The sequence below is a fragment of the Mobula birostris genome, chromosome 2 (genome assembly GCF_030028105.1).
Source record: "Mobula birostris isolate sMobBir1 chromosome 2, sMobBir1.hap1, whole genome shotgun sequence".
NCBI classification, from domain to species: Eukaryota; Metazoa; Chordata; class Chondrichthyes; order Myliobatiformes; family Myliobatidae; genus Mobula; species Mobula birostris.
In genome coordinates this window covers 78,924,408-78,945,287 of record NC_092371.1, presented here as the reverse complement: position 1 = coordinate 78,945,287, position 20,880 = coordinate 78,924,408, and the positions used below count along the sequence as shown (strand labels likewise).

General features: G+C 43.5%; 1 protein-coding gene across 1 annotated transcript in view; it reads left to right on the top strand.

The window, feature by feature from the left end:
• LOC140210637 (deoxynucleoside triphosphate triphosphohydrolase SAMHD1-like) overlaps positions 1 to 20,880 on the top strand; it is a 70,033-nt gene that overhangs the window by 32,598 nt on the left and 16,555 nt on the right. The window contains exons 6-12 of the mRNA XM_072279773.1: positions 138 to 214; positions 1,854 to 2,009; positions 10,427 to 10,527; positions 11,480 to 11,588; positions 13,907 to 13,998; positions 14,390 to 14,505; positions 18,392 to 18,517. Of these exons, the coding sequence (XP_072135874.1) occupies positions 138 to 214; positions 1,854 to 2,009; positions 10,427 to 10,527; positions 11,480 to 11,588; positions 13,907 to 13,998; positions 14,390 to 14,505; positions 18,392 to 18,517 (777 nt within the window). The remainder of the gene's footprint in view (positions 1 to 137; positions 215 to 1,853; positions 2,010 to 10,426; positions 10,528 to 11,479; positions 11,589 to 13,906; positions 13,999 to 14,389; positions 14,506 to 18,391; positions 18,518 to 20,880) is intronic.

Below are 20,880 nucleotides of genomic sequence, written 5' to 3'. Positions count from 1 at the left end.
GAGGCAGTGATTTGCTGGAGGTGTATTGATCTTTCGAGGTAATCTCATGCCGATGATATTTTAATCCTGAGACCTTCTGTGGCCCTTCTGGTCAATTGAGTGTTTTTCCACTGTAACACTGATGTTTCATTTCCCAGGTCATGGACCATTTTCGCACTTGTTTGATAGAAATTTTATCTCCAAAACGCGGGGAGATTTGGAACAGCAATGGAAGGTAACTCTCTCCGTATGCTTTGAGTAAAGGTGTGTATTAGCAAAGATGAGGCAGTGGGTTAGGTGCCAGAATCCCATCAATGCAGACCTTGTTTTCAAGGATATTCACTCAGAGTGAAGCAGCAGATTTCCAGTAAAGAGAATGTCACAATGACTCTTCTACCACTTCTGTAGTACCACACAATGGTCTCTGGATTTACAGAGAATGGTCCAAAGAAACAAATAAACAAAAAAAAATCCAGTAATCAGCAGTTCTGTGGGGGGGGGGGGGGGGAATGCCTTATTAATGAGAGAGGTCAGAGGAGAATGGTCAGATTGGTTCACGCTGACAGGAAGGCAACAGCAACTCAAATAACCACACTGCAGAACAGCATCTCTGAATGCACAGGATGTCAAACCTTAAAGTAGATAGGTTAAAACAGCAAAAGACCATGAACATGGTAACTACCTTACTAGGTATCTAATAATTAGTGTCCCATGTCCCTGTTTGCATTCTGAGTGAGATGTCTCAACCCAGCTTCCGACGGGTATGGCTCTGTGTCATAGAACTGTGTGTGCCATGTAGAAGAGATGGTAACATGAAGGCTGGTTACACGGCAAGAAATCCAGAGTTTAACAGTGGTAGGATAATTTGAAATGGATCAAATCTGGGACAGAAAGCCATGGTCATGGTGCTCATAGCCTGGTCCATTTGTGACTCTGGAGTTGCAGCCATGTTGTTGTCTATTGCCCTCTGGAGCAGTCAGCCTTAGACTTGGCCATCCTTGAAGCAGACAGCGGTGGTCAGAGGTGGCGGTTTACCATTCATTACTAGGACAAGATCTGAACAATCATGGTTTCCTTGAACGTGGGGTGACAGCTGGACTGTGTGGTGAAGGAGGCATTTCACACACCCGCCTTCATCATTCAGGGATTTGAATGTAGACGTTAGACATAATGTTGCAATTGTACAACATGTTGGTGAGGCCATATTGGGAATGTTGTGTTCAGTTTTAGTCAACCTGGTCTCAGAATAAATGTCTCTAAGTTTACAAGGATGTCACTGTGACTTGAGAGAGTGAGAGAGCTGAGCAGATTGGGACTTCATTGATTAAAGGACAGGGGAGAGAGGGCTGATCATTCAGAGGTGTATAAAATCATGAGTGGCGTAGATAGGGTCAATTCAAGAACTAGACGGCATGGGTTTAAGTTGACAGGAGAGAGATTTCATAGAAACTTGGCCAACATTTTTTTTACACAGAGAGAGGTATGTATGTACAATGAGCTGATAGAGAAAGTGGTTGACAAAGGTACAATTTAATAAATTCTAAAAGATAGTCGTACATGTAAATGGAAGGGACGGGTTTAGAAGATTATGGGCCAAATACTGACAAACGGGAACTGCTGTTATGGGCATTTTGGTCAGCATGGGGCAGTTGGGCAGAAGGGCCTGTTTCCATGTTGTGTGACAGTGACAAGGCAAAAAATTATATTGAAATTAACATGAGCTGCTAGCACTGTGTGGTGTGACATCAACTCATTGTCCATGGGGGTTAATGCAGTAAACTAGACCACTGCCCCAGTTAAAATTGTTAATTTTAATGTCAGTCATTTGCATAGAATGACGACTTGCTCTTTCCTCTGATTTGCTTTTGGTGCAGCACGAGGATGCTTCAGTAAAGATGTTCGACCATTTGATCTCCTCCAATAGCTTGAAAGTGGTGCTGGAAACGTATGGTCTGGTGTCACAAGATGTGACTTTTATAAAGGAACTGATCAGAGGTCCAGAAGTATGCAATGATTCTGAGGACTCAAAGGTAAGTGAGACTGTTGAACTATGGAAATTTTACGTGGGTTTATGTGCACCCAAAGAGAGCTAAATGATTGAATTAATTCTTTTCTCCCCTGATCACTACTATTCATTAGCACGATGGGGCTGTCACTGCTGTCGTTGGACTTGTCCAGTATTAGTAGACCTTGAATTGAGGAGGCAGTGATGAGTCAATCTCAGACATAAGGTGTGGAGCCATTGGTTAGGGGAACAGAGAGGAGGTTCTAGCAGTGAGAATGTAGTTCCAGGATTGTATATTCCCTCTCAGGGACATTTGAAACGAGTCAAAAGCATTCTTATGGGGAAGGGTGAACATCCAGAGGTCATGTCCAATGTCGGAATAAATAACGTAGGCAGGAGGGGTGACAAGGTCGTGTAGGGAGAGTTCAAGGGTTTATGCACTAATTTAAAGGAGAGGTTCTACATGGTGGTGATTTCAGGCTTGCTACCAGTGCCATGTGCAGGTGAGGCCAGAAGTAGAAAGATAATGCAGCTTAACACATAAGATGGTGCAGGAGGGAGGGCTTCACATTTCACATTGGACTCTCTTGAGGGGAAGGTGAGAGTTGTATAGAGAGGAGAGTTTGCACCTGTACTAGAGGGGGACTAATATCCTTTCTTGAAGGTTTGCTAGAGCTGCTCTGGGGAGTTTAAACTAGAGTCACAGGGGAATGGGAACCTGAGTGTTTGAGCAGCTAGTGGATGGGCTGCAGGGAATGAAGATGTTAAGCCTACATACAAACAAGGGAAACAGAACATTGATCACGGAGAGACTAATGTTCTGAGTTGCATCTATTTCAATGCAATGAGTAATGTAGGCAGTGAGACTTGGCTGCAGTAGGGGCAAGACTGGCAGCTCAGTGTTCCAGCCTTCTGTTGTTTTAGACATGATAGAGGGGGAGGTATTAAAGGAGGAGGGGTGGCATTATTAGTCAGTGAAAATGTCACAACTATACTGAGACAAGTCTCGCCTACTGAAACTATGGCACCGGAGGCAGGTGATGGGCAGAAGAGGAGAAGAAAGTAAGAGGGGACCCAGGACGGGAAATGGATAAAGAAAAGGAGGTGGGGGAGAAATTACTGGACATTATTGAAATTGATGGTTATGCTAACAGATTGGACGTTACCAGATAGAACATGAGTTGTTCCTCCTCTATGCTGAGTGTGGCCTCATTGAATCAGTAGAAGGAGGCCATGAAATGACATGTCAAAATGGAAATTCAAATCAAATTGGATGGCCATGGCAAAATCCCGAATGTGTGAGTACTGGATACAATAGGTGATCTGTGAGACTTGCAGGTGAAGTGTCACCTGACATGGAAGGACTGTTTAGGGCCCTGAATGATGGTGAGGGAGGTGTCCAGAGGGAGATAAGCAGATAGAGACAAGTGGACAGAGTCACATACAGAGTAATCCCTGTGGAATGCAGAGACTTGGTTCATGAACTGTCGTGGTCCGGTCCGTTGACCTCTCATTTCAGTGAGTTTCCTTCTCCCCGTGTTCCACTGGGCTCCTTGATTAGAACAGCTGATCCTCATTTGAACTGGCAGCATGAAAACTCCGGCTTATATCTACCTGTGGTTGGTTCGTCACCTCAGCAGTGCGACTTTGCTCGTTCCGAGCCGTCGAGAATGGGTCGAGTTGAGAGCCTGTCATCCGCAGTTCCTGGGTCGAGTCGAGAGCCTGTCGTCCGCAGTTCCTGGGTCGAGTCGAGAGCCTGCCATTCGCTGTTCCTGGGTTGAGCGGAGAGCCTGTCATCCGCAGTTCCTGGGTCAAGTCGAGAGCCTGTCGTCCGCAGTTCCTGGGTCGAGTCGAGAGCCTGTCATCCGCAGTTCCGGGGTCGAGTCGAGAGCCTGTCGTCCGCAGTTCCTGGGTCGAGTCGAGAGCCTGTCATCCACTGTTCCTGGATTGAGTGGAGAGCCTGTCGTCTGCTGTTCCTGGGTCGAGTCGAGAGCCTGTCGTCCAGCTGAGTTTTACCTGCTGTTTGCCGCTTCATATGCTACCCGTAGTCGAGATTTGAATGGACTGTCGTTGTTTGTTTTTGTCGTCTTGTGTCCGGCTGAGCATTGCAGGCCATTTGCCGCTGCTCTGAGCCGCGATACCAATTGTCTGTCATTGTTTGTTTTTGTGTCCGGCTGAGTATTGCAGGCAGTTTGCCACTGCTCTGAGCCGCGATGCGAATGGTCTCTCGTTGTTTGGTTTTGTCGCTCTGTGTTTCAGTCAAGTCCAAGTCCAGGCTTTGAGTCCAAGTCATGTCCAAGTCCGTCTCCGTGTCCAAGTCATGTCCAAGTCCGTCTCCGTGCCTGTGTCCTGCACTTGGGTCCTCATCCCACCGCTCATTGCAACATGAGAAATGTGCTTAGTGGTAGGATCCCTTTGTAGAAGTTCAGGAGAATGCTGTCCTGGATGCAGAGGCTCATGGGGTGGTGGGTAAGGTCCAGGGAAACACTATCCCCACTATGCTGGAGAGAAAATGGGTGCGGGTAGACATGCAGGAAATGAAGGAGATGCATTGATGGTCGATGATGGAAACCCTGTTCTCTGAAGGAGGAGGACATCTCAGCTGTTCCAGACCTGAAAGCCTCACCCTGAGAACAGATACAGAGATGGAGGATCTGAGAAAAGAGAATAGCATGTTTACAGGTGACAGTGTGGGCAGCTTTCGAGTCAAGGTAGCTGTAAGAGTCAGTAGCTTTCTGAAAGATGGTCTATCTCCAGAGATGGAGAGAGAGATGGTTAAAACGGAGAGAAGTGTCAGAGATGGAGCAAGTAAATTTGAGACGGATGTGAAAGTTGAAGGCAAAGTTGATGAAATTGCGGAGTTCAGCATGGGTGCAGGAAGCAGCACCAACGCAGTCATTGACCTAGCATAGAGAGAAGTGGGAAACATTTTGCGTATGGCGTTGGAACATGGACAGTGCCATGTTGATGACCAACAGGCAGATATTGTTGAGGCCCCTGTGGGTGCCCATGGCTACACCTTGGGGTTGCAGAGAGTGGACGGAGTTGAAGGGTAAATTGTTGAGGTTGAGAACGAGCTCTGCAAGACAGAGAAGGATGCTGGTGGAGAACTGTTTGGACTATTATTAGAAAGAAGTGGAGAGCTGTAAGGCCTTCCCGAGGGGAAAATAGAAGTGTTTAGGGACTGGACATCCATAGTGAAAATGTGGAGATCAGGTCCAGGGAATTTAAAGTGTTGAAATGATCGAGAGCATAGTGCAGCAGGTATAGATTGGAATGGATTGTTTTCTGTTTAAGAGATGCTTGGTAAATGGGAGGCCTTCAAGAGTGAAGTATCAAGAGTACTGAGTTTGTATGTCCTTGCTAGGTTTCAAAAGGTACATTTAATGGCAGAGAAATATACATCCTGAAATTCTTTTCCTTCGCAAACATCCACGAAAACAGAGGAGTGCCCCAAAGAATGAATGACAGTTAAATGTTAGAACCCCAAATCACCCCCCAGCTTCCCTCCTCCCACGCATAAGCAGCAGCAAAGCAATGACTTATTTATTGCATCTTTCTTTGATGATCGAAAACCGGCATGGATTAGAAAAGAACTAGATAAGATAGGAGAAAATATACCTGAAGATTTTATATATAAATGGGAATCTAAATGGATACAGGAAAAGAAAGAATCTCCTATATTAAAACATTTGATTGATCTATGGAATAAGACAAATGTTGATAATGAAATACAGAAATCTTTATTAGCAAGGAGACCTTTGTTCCAAAACAGACTTATTCCTTTTACAATGTATAATCAACTTTTATATAATTGGTACCAAAAAGGGATTAGATCTATAGGAGACTGTTATGATCGAGGTATATTGATGTCATTTGAACAACTAAAGAATAAATATAAGATATCAAATAACATTTTCTTTTGTTACCTTCAGTTAAGGGCTTACTTAAGAGGCAAGCTGGGTCGAACAATGTTTTTGCCAAAACCTAATGAAATTGAAATTTTAATTCAAAAAGGAAAAATATTAAAAATTATTTCTTGTATGTATAATTTGATTCAAAAACAGACAATTAAACAAGGAATCCACAAGTCAAAACAAAAAGAGGAAACGGATCTGAATATTAATATTGATGAAACAAATTGGTCAAGACTGTCTTGACAGTATGACAAATACAATAAGCGTTTGACTTGGATTAGTACAATATAATTTTTTACACCAATTATATATTACACCACAAATAAATAGATTAAATTCAAATCTATCTGATCAATGCTTTTGGTGTAATCAAGAAACTGGTACTTTCTTACATCCTACTTGGTCTTGTTCTAAAATTCAACCTTTTTGGATAAATTAAGAGTCTTATTGGAACAAATTACTGGAACTCAATTTCCACATAACCCTATATTATTTCTATTAGGTGATATTGAAGGGATAAAACCAAAACTTAAATTGAATAAATATCAGAAAGAATTCATAAAAATTGCACTGGCAGTAGCTAAGAAGGCTATAGCAGTTACTTGGAAATCTGATTCGTATTTAAGTATGAATCATTGGAACAATGAAATGTCTAGTTGTATTCCACTTGAAAAAATTACTTATAATTTAAGAGATAAATATGAAACAGTTTTGAATATTTGGCGCCCTTATTTACAAAAGATAGGATGGCATATTTAGTTGCTCCGATGATAAAGATCTTGGTCCCTTTTGGAAAGTAATAAATAAATACACTAAATTTATTTTGAATCCCATGGAGCATGTGGAGACCTTCCAATATCCAGGCAGTTCTTCTTTTTTTTTATTCTTTCTTTCTTTTCTTTTTAGGTAGGAGTATATATCGTGGGGAAGGGTTAAGGGGAGGGGGGAGGGTAGATATTATCTTTTCATGTATTCACTTTGAAAACTTAATAAAAATTATACTAAAAAAAAGAATGCTTTCTACGGTGCATCTGTAAAAAAATAGTGAGTGTTTTAGGGGACAGGCCAAATTTCTTTAGTATTCTCAGGAAGTAAAGGCAGTCTGAAGGCACGCTAGTTTTCCAGGCCGTGTCCTTGGCATATCGGAAAACAGCCAGTCATGAGGCCTTGAACTGAGGTTAGTGTGTAACTCCAGGTCAGAGTCTTCAAAAGAACCTGAGAGGGGAAAATAGAGATATCAAAGATAGAATAAAGCTGTTTTCGAAGATGCAAGTGTAACCCTCACGTTCTGTCGGCTGTGTAAGTCGAGAGGATCCAATCTCTGGCCCTGCCAAACGTGTGAAATTGAGGTGCAAAACCTCCTGTTTGTGTGGATGCTGTGTGATTTGTTACCCTGTTACTAATTAACAGTACACCATATGCAATTAAACGATTTAGCTATATAATTCTTAATTTGCCGAAAGGGTTAGTGAAGAAAACAAAAAGGGCCCATTTTAATAAAACACTCCAATGTGCACAAGTTGGAGCTCATGGTTTCCCTTTCACCAAACCTCCGTCGATTTCCCCGGGCTTCGTTGACTCCCAGCCCCACTCCAATTCCACTCCTTTCTGGTGTCTATGACCTCTCCTTTCTGGCGTCTTCACTCTCCATCTCCCGCCAAACAAAGGACCCAGATCACCTTGGTGTCGGGCACACAGCACGAAAACATGCTCCCCTCATTGGACAGCTCACATTCCAAAGCGCCCATTATCTCGAACCATAACCCAAACACTGCCTGTACAGAAAGACCATTACATTAGCGGTGAAACCTTTCCCAGGGTGTTACACAAGCAAAGGAGTCACCATTAGGTGCAATCTTCCTCTTAAGCTTGCCTTAGAATAAAAGGCAAGTCTAACAGGCTTGGAAACCCTTGGATTTGAGGAATATTGAGGTCTTTGTTAGGAGGAAGAGAACAAAAGGAAAGCTAATGCTATTCCATTGTTCCAGAAAGGCTCTAAGAATAAACCAGTAATTTATAGGCTGCTGAGTCAGATACCAGGAGTGGGTGAATTATTCTAATGCATTGTAATGGAGGGGATGTGTAAGTATTAGGCATAGTCAGTATGGCTTTTTGTGCGGGAGGTCATGTCTAAACATTCTTATTCAATTTTTTGAGGGGGTTATCAGGAAAGTTAATGAAGGAAAGGTCGTGAACATTATCTATGTGGACTTTAGCAAGGCGTTTCACAAGGTGCTGCAGGGAGGTTGTTCAACAAGGTTCAGTTGCTTGGCATTGAGGATAAAGTAGTAAATGGTTTCTGCATTGGCTCGCTGGGAGAAGCCAGGGCTGGTAGTAGACTTCTCCTACTAGCAGATGGAACCTAGTGATGAATGGTGTCCCTCAGGGATCAGTGCTGGTTTCTTGTTTTTGTCGTTTATATAGAAACATAGAAAACAAACAGCACAATACAGGTCCTTTGGCCCACAAAGCTGTGCCAAACATGTCCCTACACTAGAACTACCTAGGCTTTACCCATAGCCCTCTATTTTTTTAAACTCTATGTAGCTATCCAGGAGTCTCTTAAAAGACCCTATCATTTCCGTCTACACTACCACCGCCGGCAGCCCATTCCACGCACTCGCCACTCTCTGCGTTAAGACTTACCCCTGACATCTCCTCTGTACCTACTTCCAAGCACCTTAAAGCTGTGCCCTCTCGTACTAGCCAATTCAGCCCTGGTAAAGCCTCTGACTATCCACACGATCAATGCCTCTCATTATCTTGTACACCTCTATCAATTCACCTCTCATCCTCCGTCGCTCCAAGGAGAAAAGGCCGAGTTCACTCAAACTATTCTCATAAGGCATGCTCCCCAATCCAGGCAACATCCTTGTAAATCTCCTCCGCTCCCTTTCTATAGTTTCCACATTCTTCCTATAGTGAGGTGACCAGAACCGAGCACAGTATTCCAAGTGGGGCCTCCAGGTAGCTGTAACATTACCTCTCGGCTTTTAAACTCAATCCCACAGTTCATGAAGGCAATGCACCATATGCCTTCTTAACCACAGAGTCAACCTGCGTAGCAGCTTTGAGTGTTCTATGGACTCGGAGCCCAAGATCCCTCTGATCCTCCACACTGCCAAGAATCTAACCATTAATATAGTATTTGCCATCATATTTGACTTACCAGAATGAACCACCTCACACTTATCTTGTTGAACTCCATCTGCCAATTCTCAGCCCAGTTTTGCATCCTGTCAATGCCCCGCTGTAACCTCTGATAGCCCTCCACACTATCCACAACACACCCAACGTTTGTGTCATCAGCAGATTTACTAATCCTTCCCTCCGCTTCTTCATCCAGGTCATTTATAAAAATCAGAAAGTGTAGGGGTCCCAGAACAGATCACTGAAGCACACCACTGGTCACCGACCTCTATGCAGAATATGACCCATCTACAAACATTCTTTGCCTTCTGTGGGCAAGCCAGTTCTGGATCCACAAAGCAATGTCTCCTTGGACCCCATGCCTCCTTACTTTCTCAATAAGCCTTGCATGGGGTACCTTATCAAATGCCTTGCAAAAATCCATGTACACTACATCTATGGCTCTACCTTCAATCAGGCTCGTAAGGCATGACCTGCCTTTGACAAAGCCATGCTGACTATTCCCAATCATATTATGCCTCTCCAAATGTTCATAAATCCTGCCTCTCAGGATCTTCTCCATCAACTTACCAACCACTGAAGTAAGAGGCCTAAAAAGGCCTATAATTTCCTGGGATATTTCTACTTCTTTTCTTGAGTAAGGGAACAACATCCACAACCCTCCAATCCTCCAGAACCTCTCCCACCCTCAATGATGATGCAAAGATCATTGCCAGAGGCTCAGCAATCTCCTCCCTCACTTCCCACAGAGGCCTGGGGTACATCCGGTCCAGTCCCAGTGACTTATCCAACTTGATGTTTTCCAAAAGCTCCAGCACATCCTCTTTCTTAATATCTACATTCTCAAGCTTTTCAGTCCACTGCAAGTCATCCTTACAATCGCCAACACACATAAAAGTTGCTGGTGAACGCAGCAGGCCAGACAGCATCTCTAGGAAGAGGTAGAGTCGACGTTTCGGGCCGAGACCCTTCGTCAGGACTAACTGAAAGAAGAGCTAGCAGAGATTTGAAAGTGGAATCCGAAATGATAGAAGACAGGAGGGGGAGGGATGGAGACAAGAGCTGGACAGGTGATTGGCAAAAGGGATGTGAGAGGATCATGGGACAGGAGGCCCAGGGAGAAAGAAAAGGGGGAGTGAGGGAAGCCCCGAGGATGAGCAAAGGGTATAGTGAGAGGGACAGAGGGAGAAAAAGGAGAGAGAGAAAAAGAATGTGTGTATATAAATAAATTTAAAAAACGGATGGGGTATGAGGGGGAGGTGGGGCATTAGCAGAAGTTTGAGAAGTTAATTCAATTGGGAGAGCCTGAGTGGTGGATCCATCTTCACTCTCCTGTGTGCTGCTCAGCACTAACTCTGCCATCTCGTCTCCCCAGTGGCCGTACGAAGGTCGTCCTCAGGAGAAAAGATTTCTGTATGAAATCGTTGCCAATAAGCGAACTGGGATTGATGTCGATAAGTGGGATTATTTTGCCAGGTATGTAGGCCTCTCTGTAGTCTTCATCAACCGCTTTCGAGTGTTTGTCATCTCTGACTTTTCTCAGTGTGAGCTTACCAGGCACATGGTTTGGTTAATTTGGACCAGGCTTAATTGTTTCTGCTGGTAGCTTAATGTTTGAAAATCAGAAATGGCCAAGTCGTGGTCAAGTTCAGTCCTGCCGAAGGGTTTCAGCCCGAAGCATCAGCTATATTCTTTTTCATAGATGTTGCCTGGTTTGCTGAGTTCCGTCAGCATGTTGTGTGTGTTGCTCAGATTTTCAGCATCTGCAGATTTTCTTTTGTTTGAAGTTGTGTGTGTGTGTCCTCCATTCCCTCTTACACCCACCATTGCTTCTTCAGAAAACTGAATTAATTCAACCTGTTTCCCATTGATCCTCACTGGTTTTTGTTGATGCACTACTGCATCCTGACTGGATCACAGTTTGATATGGAAATGCTCTGTCTGGGACTGCATGGAATTGCAGAGAGATACAGACGCAGCTCTGGCCAACATGAAACCCGGCTTCCTCTCCATGGACTCTATCTGCAGCTACAGCCCCCACCCCCGGAGATTCTCTCGTCTTCTCCTTCCATTGAGCAGGATATGGAAAAGCTTGAAACTGTACCTCCGTATTCAGACAGCTTCATTCTACTGTTATTGCAATGTTGAACAGTCCTGTTGAATGATAAAGGTGAATGCTTGCTCTCCCAATCTACCTTGTTGCAGCCCTCACACATCATTTGTCTGCCTGCACTTTCTCTGTAACTGTATTTTGCCTTCTGTTATTGCTTTTCCTTTTCTCCTACTTTGACAAAGTTGTCTCTTAGGATAATCTGATTCGATGGCAAGGGAAACAAAGCTTTTCACTGTATCTCGGTACATGTCACAATAAACCAGTTACCAAAGAAATGGCAGAGGCTGCTATTAATGTGTCTTCTTATCTCTGAAGGGACAGTTACTATCTTGGAATCCGGAACAACTTTGACTATCAACGCATCCTGAAGTATTCTCGAGTCTGTGAAGTCGACAACATGAAGATCATATGCACTCGAGATAAGGTGATGGATGTTTTGAGAAACAGCAGAGTCCCTTAAGTTTGGTTTGAAAATCCTTGGCTTATCCAGCCTGAACTAAATTTAACTGTTGTATATTGTCAGTCAGAAATATTATCTCAAAGCACCATGGAGAAGTACACACGAAAGATTCTACACATACTGGAAATCCAGAGTAACACAAACGAAGTGCTAGAGGAACTTGGGAGGCCAGGCAGCTTCGACAGAGGGAAATAAAGGACCAATGTTTTGGGCTGAGACCCTACATCAAGACCAGAAAGGAAATGAGAAGAAGCTGTTGGGGGGGTGGGTAAGGGAAAGAGTACAAGCTGGAAGCTGACAGGTGAAGTCAGGTGGGGGAAAGGTAGGTGAGTGGGGACGGGGGAGGGGGATAAAGTGAGTAACTGGGAACTAATGGGTCGAAAAGGTAATAGGCCGAAGAAGATATCTGATAGGAGAGGAGAGTGGAACATGGAGAAAGGGAATGAAGACGAACACCAGAGAGAGGTTTTGAAGACAGAATATAATATTAATGGTAAGACTCTTGGCAGTGCGGAGGATCTGAGAGATCATGGGGTCTGTATCCATGGGACATTCAAAGATGCTGCACAAGCTGACAGTGTTGTTAAAATGGCGTATGGTATTCATCAACCCTGGGATTGAGTTCAAGATTCACGAGGTAATGTTAGAGCTATATAAGGCCTTGGTCAGACCCCACTTGGAGTATTGTGCTCAGTTCTGGTCACCTCACTACAGGAAGGATGTGGATACTATAGAAAGAGTACAGAGGAGATTTACAAGAATGTTGCCTGGTTTGGAAGGCATAGCTTATGAGAATAGTTTGAGTGAACTTGACCTTCTCTCCTTGGAGCGACAGAGGACAAGAGGTGACCTGATACAGGTGTATAAGATCATAAGGGGCATTGATCGTGTGGATAGCCAGAGGCTTATTCCCAGGGCTGAAATGGCTAACACGAAGGGGCATAGTTTTAAGGTGCTTGGAAATAAGTTCCAAGAGGATGTCAGCGGTAGCTTTTTCACACAGAGAGTCGTGGGTGCATGGAATGCATTGCCGGCAGTAGTGGTGTAAACGGACACAATAGGGTCTTTTAAGAGCCTCTTAGATAGGTACATGGAGCTTAGAAGAATAGAAGGCGATGCAAGAGGGAAATTCTAGGCAATTTCTACACCAGGTTGCGTAGTTGGCACAACATCGTGGGCCGAAGGGCCTGTAATGTGTTGTTGATTTCTATGTTTCTGTGTGATAACTGGCTTTGCACAAAGCTGAACATCAAAGAACAGCTGAGATCACAATGGGGGATCAGTGAGAATGGGTCTGACTGAACTACGGTAGAAGAGAAGATTTAAACTTTTCGGTAGCCATAACTAGTACAGGGTTAATGGTTCTATTCTTAGCACCGAGGAGGAACAGAGAGGTCTTTGAATCCACATTCACAGCCCTCACATTCACAGCCCTCAAAGTTACTGCACTAGTTGATAAGATTATTAAGAAGGAATATGGTTTGTTGGTCTTCAGTAGTCATAGAATTGAGTTCCAGAGCCATGAGGTAATGGTTTTCTCCTAGAATGAAGGAGGATGAGAAATGACTTGATAGAAGGGTATAAGATGATAAGAGGCGTAGGTAGAGTGGACTGCCAGAGACTTTTTACCACAGCAGAAAGGGATAATACAAGGGGACATAACTTTAAGGTGATTGTAGTGAAATATAGTTAGGTGTCAGAGGTAGGTTTGGCTGACTAAGAGTGATGGGTGTGTGGACTGTTCTGTCAGGCGTTGTGGTAGAGGCCAATACATTATGGATATTTATGGTACTCTTAGATAGGCAATGGATGGAAGGAAAACGGAGGGTTATGTAGGAGGGAGGTGTTGGATTGATTGTGGAGTAGTTTCAATGGTCAGCACTGTGGTGTAGTGGTCTATGTTCTCACTCATTCAGAACTTGCTGACCATTTAGAAATGCATCTGCAGATATAAAAACAATTTAAAGTTAAACATGGAAAATTAAGCAAAATGGGGAGGAGGGGCCACAACTAATAGAAGTACAGAGATTTAAGAGTGGTGTTGGGACAGCAGTCAATTTACAGGAATGGCTGTTGGACAATAATTTGACATTAAAATCCCTGAATGAATGGGGTATGTGATGGAGCAGCGATATTCGCATCTGTCTGATCTGCGAACGGGCATAAAAGTCATCATCATGAGATTGGTGAATAACTTGCATGTAGACACACTTCAATGCCTGGGATCTGTTCCTGACACATACAGGGTGAAGTGATCTCTCATTTTCCATCTTGTTCTACAGGTAGCTGGCGACTTGTACAACATGTTTTACACACGTAACATCTTGCATCGCAGGGCCTATCAGCACAAAGTGGTCAACATCATTGAGAGCATGTGAGTATTCCTGCAGTGTGGCTGGTACGGTGCTTTCACTCATTTTACACCCTTGCGTCCACCCACTCATCTTCTCCCAGCCCTTGTGCTGGTGAAAGGCACTGGCCTGTGTGAAAGGCACTGTGACCACGTGGGTCAGCCTTTGGCTACTAACTGACAGATAATTTGGTCACGCCCTTTACTAACCAGAACGTGGTGTGTTTGTTTCAGTGTTTACTCGGGTGTTGCTGATGAGTAGTGAATTTGAAGACATGTTTCCTTCACATTCCTCTCCTATAACCCAAGTATGCTGAGGCCATTCCCACATCCATTTCTTGTGTTTGCTGTCAACATCATGAGGAGGCTGTGGGACAACAGTACTGACACGATTCTAAACATGTTCATCCATTAGGATCACGGAAGCAATGGTGTTGGCAGATCCACACATCCTGATCAGCGGCTCGGGTGGGAACCAGTATACAATGTCAACAGCCATTGATGACATGGAGGCTTACACCAAACTCACAGGTGGGTACTTTTGTACTTAAGTTTGGTTAGAATTTACTCTTTAATCCCAGATTTCACTTCACAGGACAAGGCCATCCAGCCATTGCTAACGGACAGCTTCTATGAACAGCTGCAATTGGAGGTAGAGTTAACACCATGCTATGGAATAATCATCATCATGGGAGATCTAAACACCAAAGTGGGGAATAACTAAGGCCTGTAATGTGCTGTAGATTTCTGTGTTCTATTAACTTGCACTTCACTAGGGTCATGGGCACCATAGATGTGAAACGATGAATAACAATGGTGAAAGGCTGTTAAAATTCTGTGCCATGAACAATCTAGCCAAAGTAGGGACCCTCTTTCCACACCATGAAATCCATAAACTGACATGGTGCTCACCCAGCAGCGTGACAAGAACCAGTTTGATCAACGGCCCACTCCAAGATGGTGCTGGTGTACATTGGCGACTCTCAGCAGGCTGCAGGAAATTGTACTAGTTCTCCTCTTAAATATACTCCTTTTGAATCACTCTTACTGCATCTGCAGAATATAAATTTCCTCTTAAAAACAGACAATGAAATTACATCAATGATCTTCAGATCACACGTTCGACAGTTGAATACGGACCGGTTCAGCGTGGCACCTTTAAGGGTCAATGGCATGGCTGAAAGCACGGCAGGAGAGATTGAATTCAAACCAGGCTGAAGTGCAGGGGGATGAGGCCTCCTCTCCCCACCATCTTGTTGGTGAACGTGCAGTCGCTGGAAAATAAGATTGACAATCTCAGGACAAGGCTGCTGTCTCAGAGGGAGATAAGGCAGGTCTCAGTTGTTGTTGCACTGAAACTTGGTTAAGTGTAGACACACCTGACGCAGTGGTATGACCGGAAGGTTTTAAGGTTTTCAGAACAGATTGAACCTTCAACTCTGAGAAGGGAAAAGGTGGCAGCATAAGCTTTTCAGTCAATTCTCTTAAGCAGATCGACTTTGGGTTATTTCAACTTCTTGTCCCTTGAATGAGGACAATTAATGATTAAATGTAGACCATTCTACATGGAGATCTCCTCCGTGATCCTGACTGCAGTTTACATACCACCAGCGGCTGATTATAAGCAAACATTTGTGAAACTGCATGAAGCTGTCTGTGAACAAGAAACAGACCATCCTGATGCATTGTAAATGATAGTCAGTGACTTTAACCAGGTCTGTTTGAAGGGAAATCTGCCCAATTATCACTTGCATGTAACCTGTTGCACCAGAGGTCCCAACACACCAGACTACTGCTACACTACAATGCAGAAAGCCCGTTGTTTGTTCCGGAGACCACATTTTGGCAAGTGGGATCATTTGGCTGCACTTCCACTACCTGAATACAGACAGAGACTAAAGAGCAAGACTCCAGACATCAAGACAAGTAAGAGGTGTCTTCGGGAGGCAGAGGAATGGCCACAGGATTGCCTTGAGTCAGCGGACTGGGCCGTGTTCAAGAACTCATCTGAGGTGCTGAGTGACTTTGCCAGAGTCATTACAAACTTTATTAAAACAGCAATGGATGAGTGTGTCCCCACAAAATCCTTCAGGGTTTTCGCCAATCAGAAGCCCTGGATGAACAATGAAATCTGGAATTTGCTAGGAGCTGCATCAGAGGCATTCAAGTTTGGAGATCAAGAATGCTACAAAAAGTGTAGGTATGATCTCTGGAAAGCTGTCTCTCAGGCGAAGTGGAGATTCTGGACTAGACTGGAATCAAAGAGGGATGCTCCACAGCTGTGACAGAGTTTGAATGCCATAATCTCCTACAAAGTTAAATCTTGTGACGTTGGGAACAGCAGAACTTCACTTCCATATGAGCTCAATGCTAACCCGTCGTCATTTCATACAATGATCCTCCGGAAGAAACTCTGTATTTTCTGGCCAAGAAGGTTCTCCAACCATGCCCTTCTCTTTCAGTGTCATCAAGAGGACTTGGCCACAATCATCATGAGGAAACATTGGAGATGGATTTGGCACATGATGATAAGAGAGGCCAACTCCATCACCAAGACAGTACTTCATTGGACCCCTGAAGGGTGGAGGAAACACAAGAGACCAAAGACAACTTGATGCCACATCACTGAGGCAGGAATGAGGACCCTGAATTACATCTGGGGCAGAATAGAGAAGATGACCATGGACAGACAGAGATTGTGGATCTTCTTTGCTGGGTAACAGGCAGTAGCTACAAAATAAAACAAATTATACACAATCAACCTGGTCATAGTATTGGTAAATGTGGTGACTAGGCTTGTGTCAGCTGCTTCAAGAACCGAATGGTTGAAGAACAGTGGCTGTTCCGGAACTTCACTACGTACACATTACTGCACCTTTCGATTACTCCTCCAGGCAGAAGGCAGTGAGACTTCCCTTCAAACAAGTGAAGAAAGTAAGAATCCAGAGTAACAGAAGACCATTTGGTCCATCGAACATTCTCTGCTATTGAAGACCATGGCAAAAATTCTATCTCTGCAGCATCTCTGTATTCCTTGATTCCCTTACAAAAGTCCACTGTGGGCAATGTACTCAGAGGATGGGTGATGTAATGGTTGGTGTCAGGGTCTGTAGTCTAAAACTATAACATTGAGAGATTTTAAGCAGAAAACTGTACATTACTAATCACTTTTCTAAATTAATGCAAAATCATCTCTCTTTTTTGGAAAAGTACAAACTCCTTGGACGCAGATCTTGAAGCAGACTGTTAACATCCGGTCTCCTGGCATTCAGGATGAGTTAGTAAATTGGATTTTACATTGGCTTCATAGGTGAACCCTGAGAGTAGTTTGTAGATTGTTGTCTCGCTAACTGGAGGCCTGTGACTAGTGTGGTGTAGGGATCGGTGCTGAGTCCATTGTTGTTTGTCATCTATATGTCGGCATTCTGCAGTTCAGCTCATTTAGAGGATGATAAGTAATATTTTGATTTCTGTACTGCTACTCTTGCTGCTATTGAGATTTGTTTTTCCTTTTGTGATGTGTTTGTGCTAGTTCCAGTAGTGTTTACTTGTGGCCTTGCACATGTGTGTCATCTCTTTGGTTTAGGAATATATATGTGAAACCCTGATCTGAACCAGGAAAAAGCACATAATGAATTTTTAAACAATTATAAGAATCATAAAATGAATCTCAATAGCAGTAAGTAATAGCAATGTAGAAATCAAAATAATCCTTATCGTCCTCTAAATGAGCTGACCTGTGAAATGCTGACAGACTTTCACGCAGCCTCTCCTCTGTCTAAGTCCAAGTTTAATTCTGACTCAACATACTCTGACTCTCTCAATGTACTGTTCCCTATCACAACACTGGCCACCAGTCGTGGTCTAGCCTTGGACAAAACACTCAGCTCTTGCACCAAACAGGTGCCCCTTTTATACCCATCAAAACCCCTTACACTGGTACTTTTACATGCATGTGATACCTGCACCATGAATTCAGCTTCCAGTGAAAGTCATGTTTTCACCATCTTCCACTGTTATGGCTGTACACGTGTACTCCCCTAATTTTCTCAAACTTTGCTGTCGACTGGGTCTCTTGTACTCTCCTAAATAATCTCACTGCAAATTAGCACCATTTTGTCTTTCAGACTTCCATTTTATTTTAGTGTATACCAAGTAGGAATCACATTGAACTTTTTCCTATGGTACAGGAACGGGCCAAAGTGACTCAACAGAATAACAGTTTGGCATGTACAGGATAGGCCTGGGTCTGTGTCGTATTGCTCTATAACTGTATAACTCCATTGCTAATCAGTACGAATCACACATTTATCTTCCTAATTCGCTTTAAGTCAACCAGAAAACAAAAGTTTGTTAAATCAGTGCAATTACATGTTGTTGTAATGTTTTTCTTTGATCTTGTATTTTGTTTTTACAGACAGTATCTTTGAACAGATTCTGAATTCCTCTGAACCTGAGCTGGAACAGGCACAGAAAATCCTGAACCACATCATAAACCGCAGATTGTACAAATGTATTGGGCAGACACAGGCTGAAGAAGTGAGAACAATTACACAGGAAATTATTACTCGGGCTGGTAGTCTCTGACACAACTCTCTATATGACTCCCACAACCAGAAGGCAGCGAACCTTCCCTTGAAACGAGCTGAAAATTGAAGAGCAGGTGTAATAGTAATCCTTTTAGCCCTTTGAGGCTCTCTGCTATTCAACATTATGGCTATTCTACCTCAGCATCATGTTCCTGCACCATTCCAACGCCCTTGATTCAAGCCTGCTCTGCTATTTTGTCATGGCTGATGGATTTCTCTCAATTTCCTGCCTTCTCCCATATCCCTTCAGGCACTGACTAATCTGCCCCAAATATACCCCAATGACCTGGCGTTCACAGCCGCATGTGGCAATAAGATGTGAAAGATGAGGGGAGTAAAAGTATTACTTTAAAAGGATTAAAAGTATTATATATGAATGCACGGAGTATAAGAAATAAAGTGGATGAGCTTGAGGCTCATTTGGAAATTGGCAAGTATGATGTTGTGGGAATAACAGAGACATGGCTGCAAGAGGACCAGGGCTGGGAAATGAATATACAGGGATACACATCCTATCAAAAGGACAGACAGGTTGGCAGAGGGGGTGGGGTGGCTCTGTTGGTGAGGAATGAAATTCAGTCACTTGTGAGGGGTGACATAGAATCAGGAGATGTAGAGTCAGTATGGATAGAACTGAGAAACTGTAAGGGCAAAAAGACCCTGGTGGGAGTTATCTACAGACCCCCAAACAGTAGCCTGGATATAGGGTGCAAGTTAAATCAAGAGTTAAAATTGACATGTGGCAAAGGTAATTCTACGGTTGTTATGGGGGATTTTAACATGCAGGTAGACTGGGAAAATCAGGTTGGTACTGGACCCCAAGAAAGGGAGTTCCACATATTCACCACACTCTGGCTAAAGAAATACCTCCTTATCTCCATTCTAAATGGAGGTACCTCTATTCTGGTCTTAGACTCCCACACCAGATGAAACATCCCCTGCAAACCTATTCTGTGCAGACCTTTTAACATTTGTTAGGTTTCACTGAGATCTCCCCTCATTCTTTGAATTTCAGCGATTTTTGCCCCGCAGCCATTAAATGGTCCTCATATGATAAGCCTTTCCATCTCAGAATCATTTTTGTGAACCTCCATTGAAACCTCTCCAATGACAGCACATCCTTTCTTAGATAAGGGGCTCAAAACTGCTCACAATACTCCAAATGAGGCCTCACCAGCACCTTATACATCCTTAACATTACATTCTTGTTTTTATATTACAATCCTCTCCAAATGAATGCTAACATTGCATTTGCCTTCCTCACCACTAACTTAACCTGCAAATTCACCTTCTGGGAATCCTGCACGAGGGCACTCAAGTCCTTTTGCCCCTCAGATTTTAGAATTTTCTCTTCATTTTGAAAATAGTCTACACTTTTATTTCTTCTACTAAAGTGCATGACCATACCCTTCCCAACACTATTTCATCTACCGTTTCTATGTCCATTCTCCCAATCTGTCCAAGTCCTTCTGTAGCCTCTCTGCTTCCTCATACTACCTGCCCCCTCCCCTATCTTTATATTGTCTGCAAACCTGACCACAAAGCCATTAATTCTCTCATCCAAATTATTGATGTATAACGTAAAAAGTACAGTCTCAACACACACCCCATGGAACACCACTTGTCACCAGCAGCAAACCAGAAAAGGCTCAGTTTATTCCCACTCTTTGCCTCCTGCCAATTAACCAATGCTCTATCCATGGTAATGTATTTCCTGTAATACAACGGGCGTTTAACTTGTTAACTAGCCTCACTTGTCAAATCCCTCTGAAAATCCTAGTAGATAACATATTCCAATTCCCATTTGTCTATCCTGCTTGTTATTTCTTCAAAGAATTCCACCAAATTTATCAGGCAAAATTTTCCCTGAAGGGAACCGTGTCTGCTACACCCTATTTTAACATGTGCCTCCAAGAAGCAGAAACCACATCCTTAACAATCAATTCCAACATTTTCCCAACCACTGAGATCAAACTAACTGGCCTGTAATTTTCTTCCTTCTGCCTCTTCCCCCCTCTTGAAGACTGGAGTGACATTTGCAACTTTCCAGTCCTCTGTAACCATGCCACAGTCCATCGATTCTTGAAAGATCAATACTAATGCCTCAACAATCTCTTCAGCCACCTCCATCAGAACCCTGGAGTGTACACCATCTGGTCTACGTGACTTATCTACCTTCAGACCTTTCAGTTTCTCCAACACCTTCTCCCTAGTAATGGCAACTTCACACACTTCTGTCCCCAACATGCTCAAACTTCCAGACTACTGCTGGTGTCTTCCACAGTGAAGACTGATGCAAAATACTTATTCAGTCCAT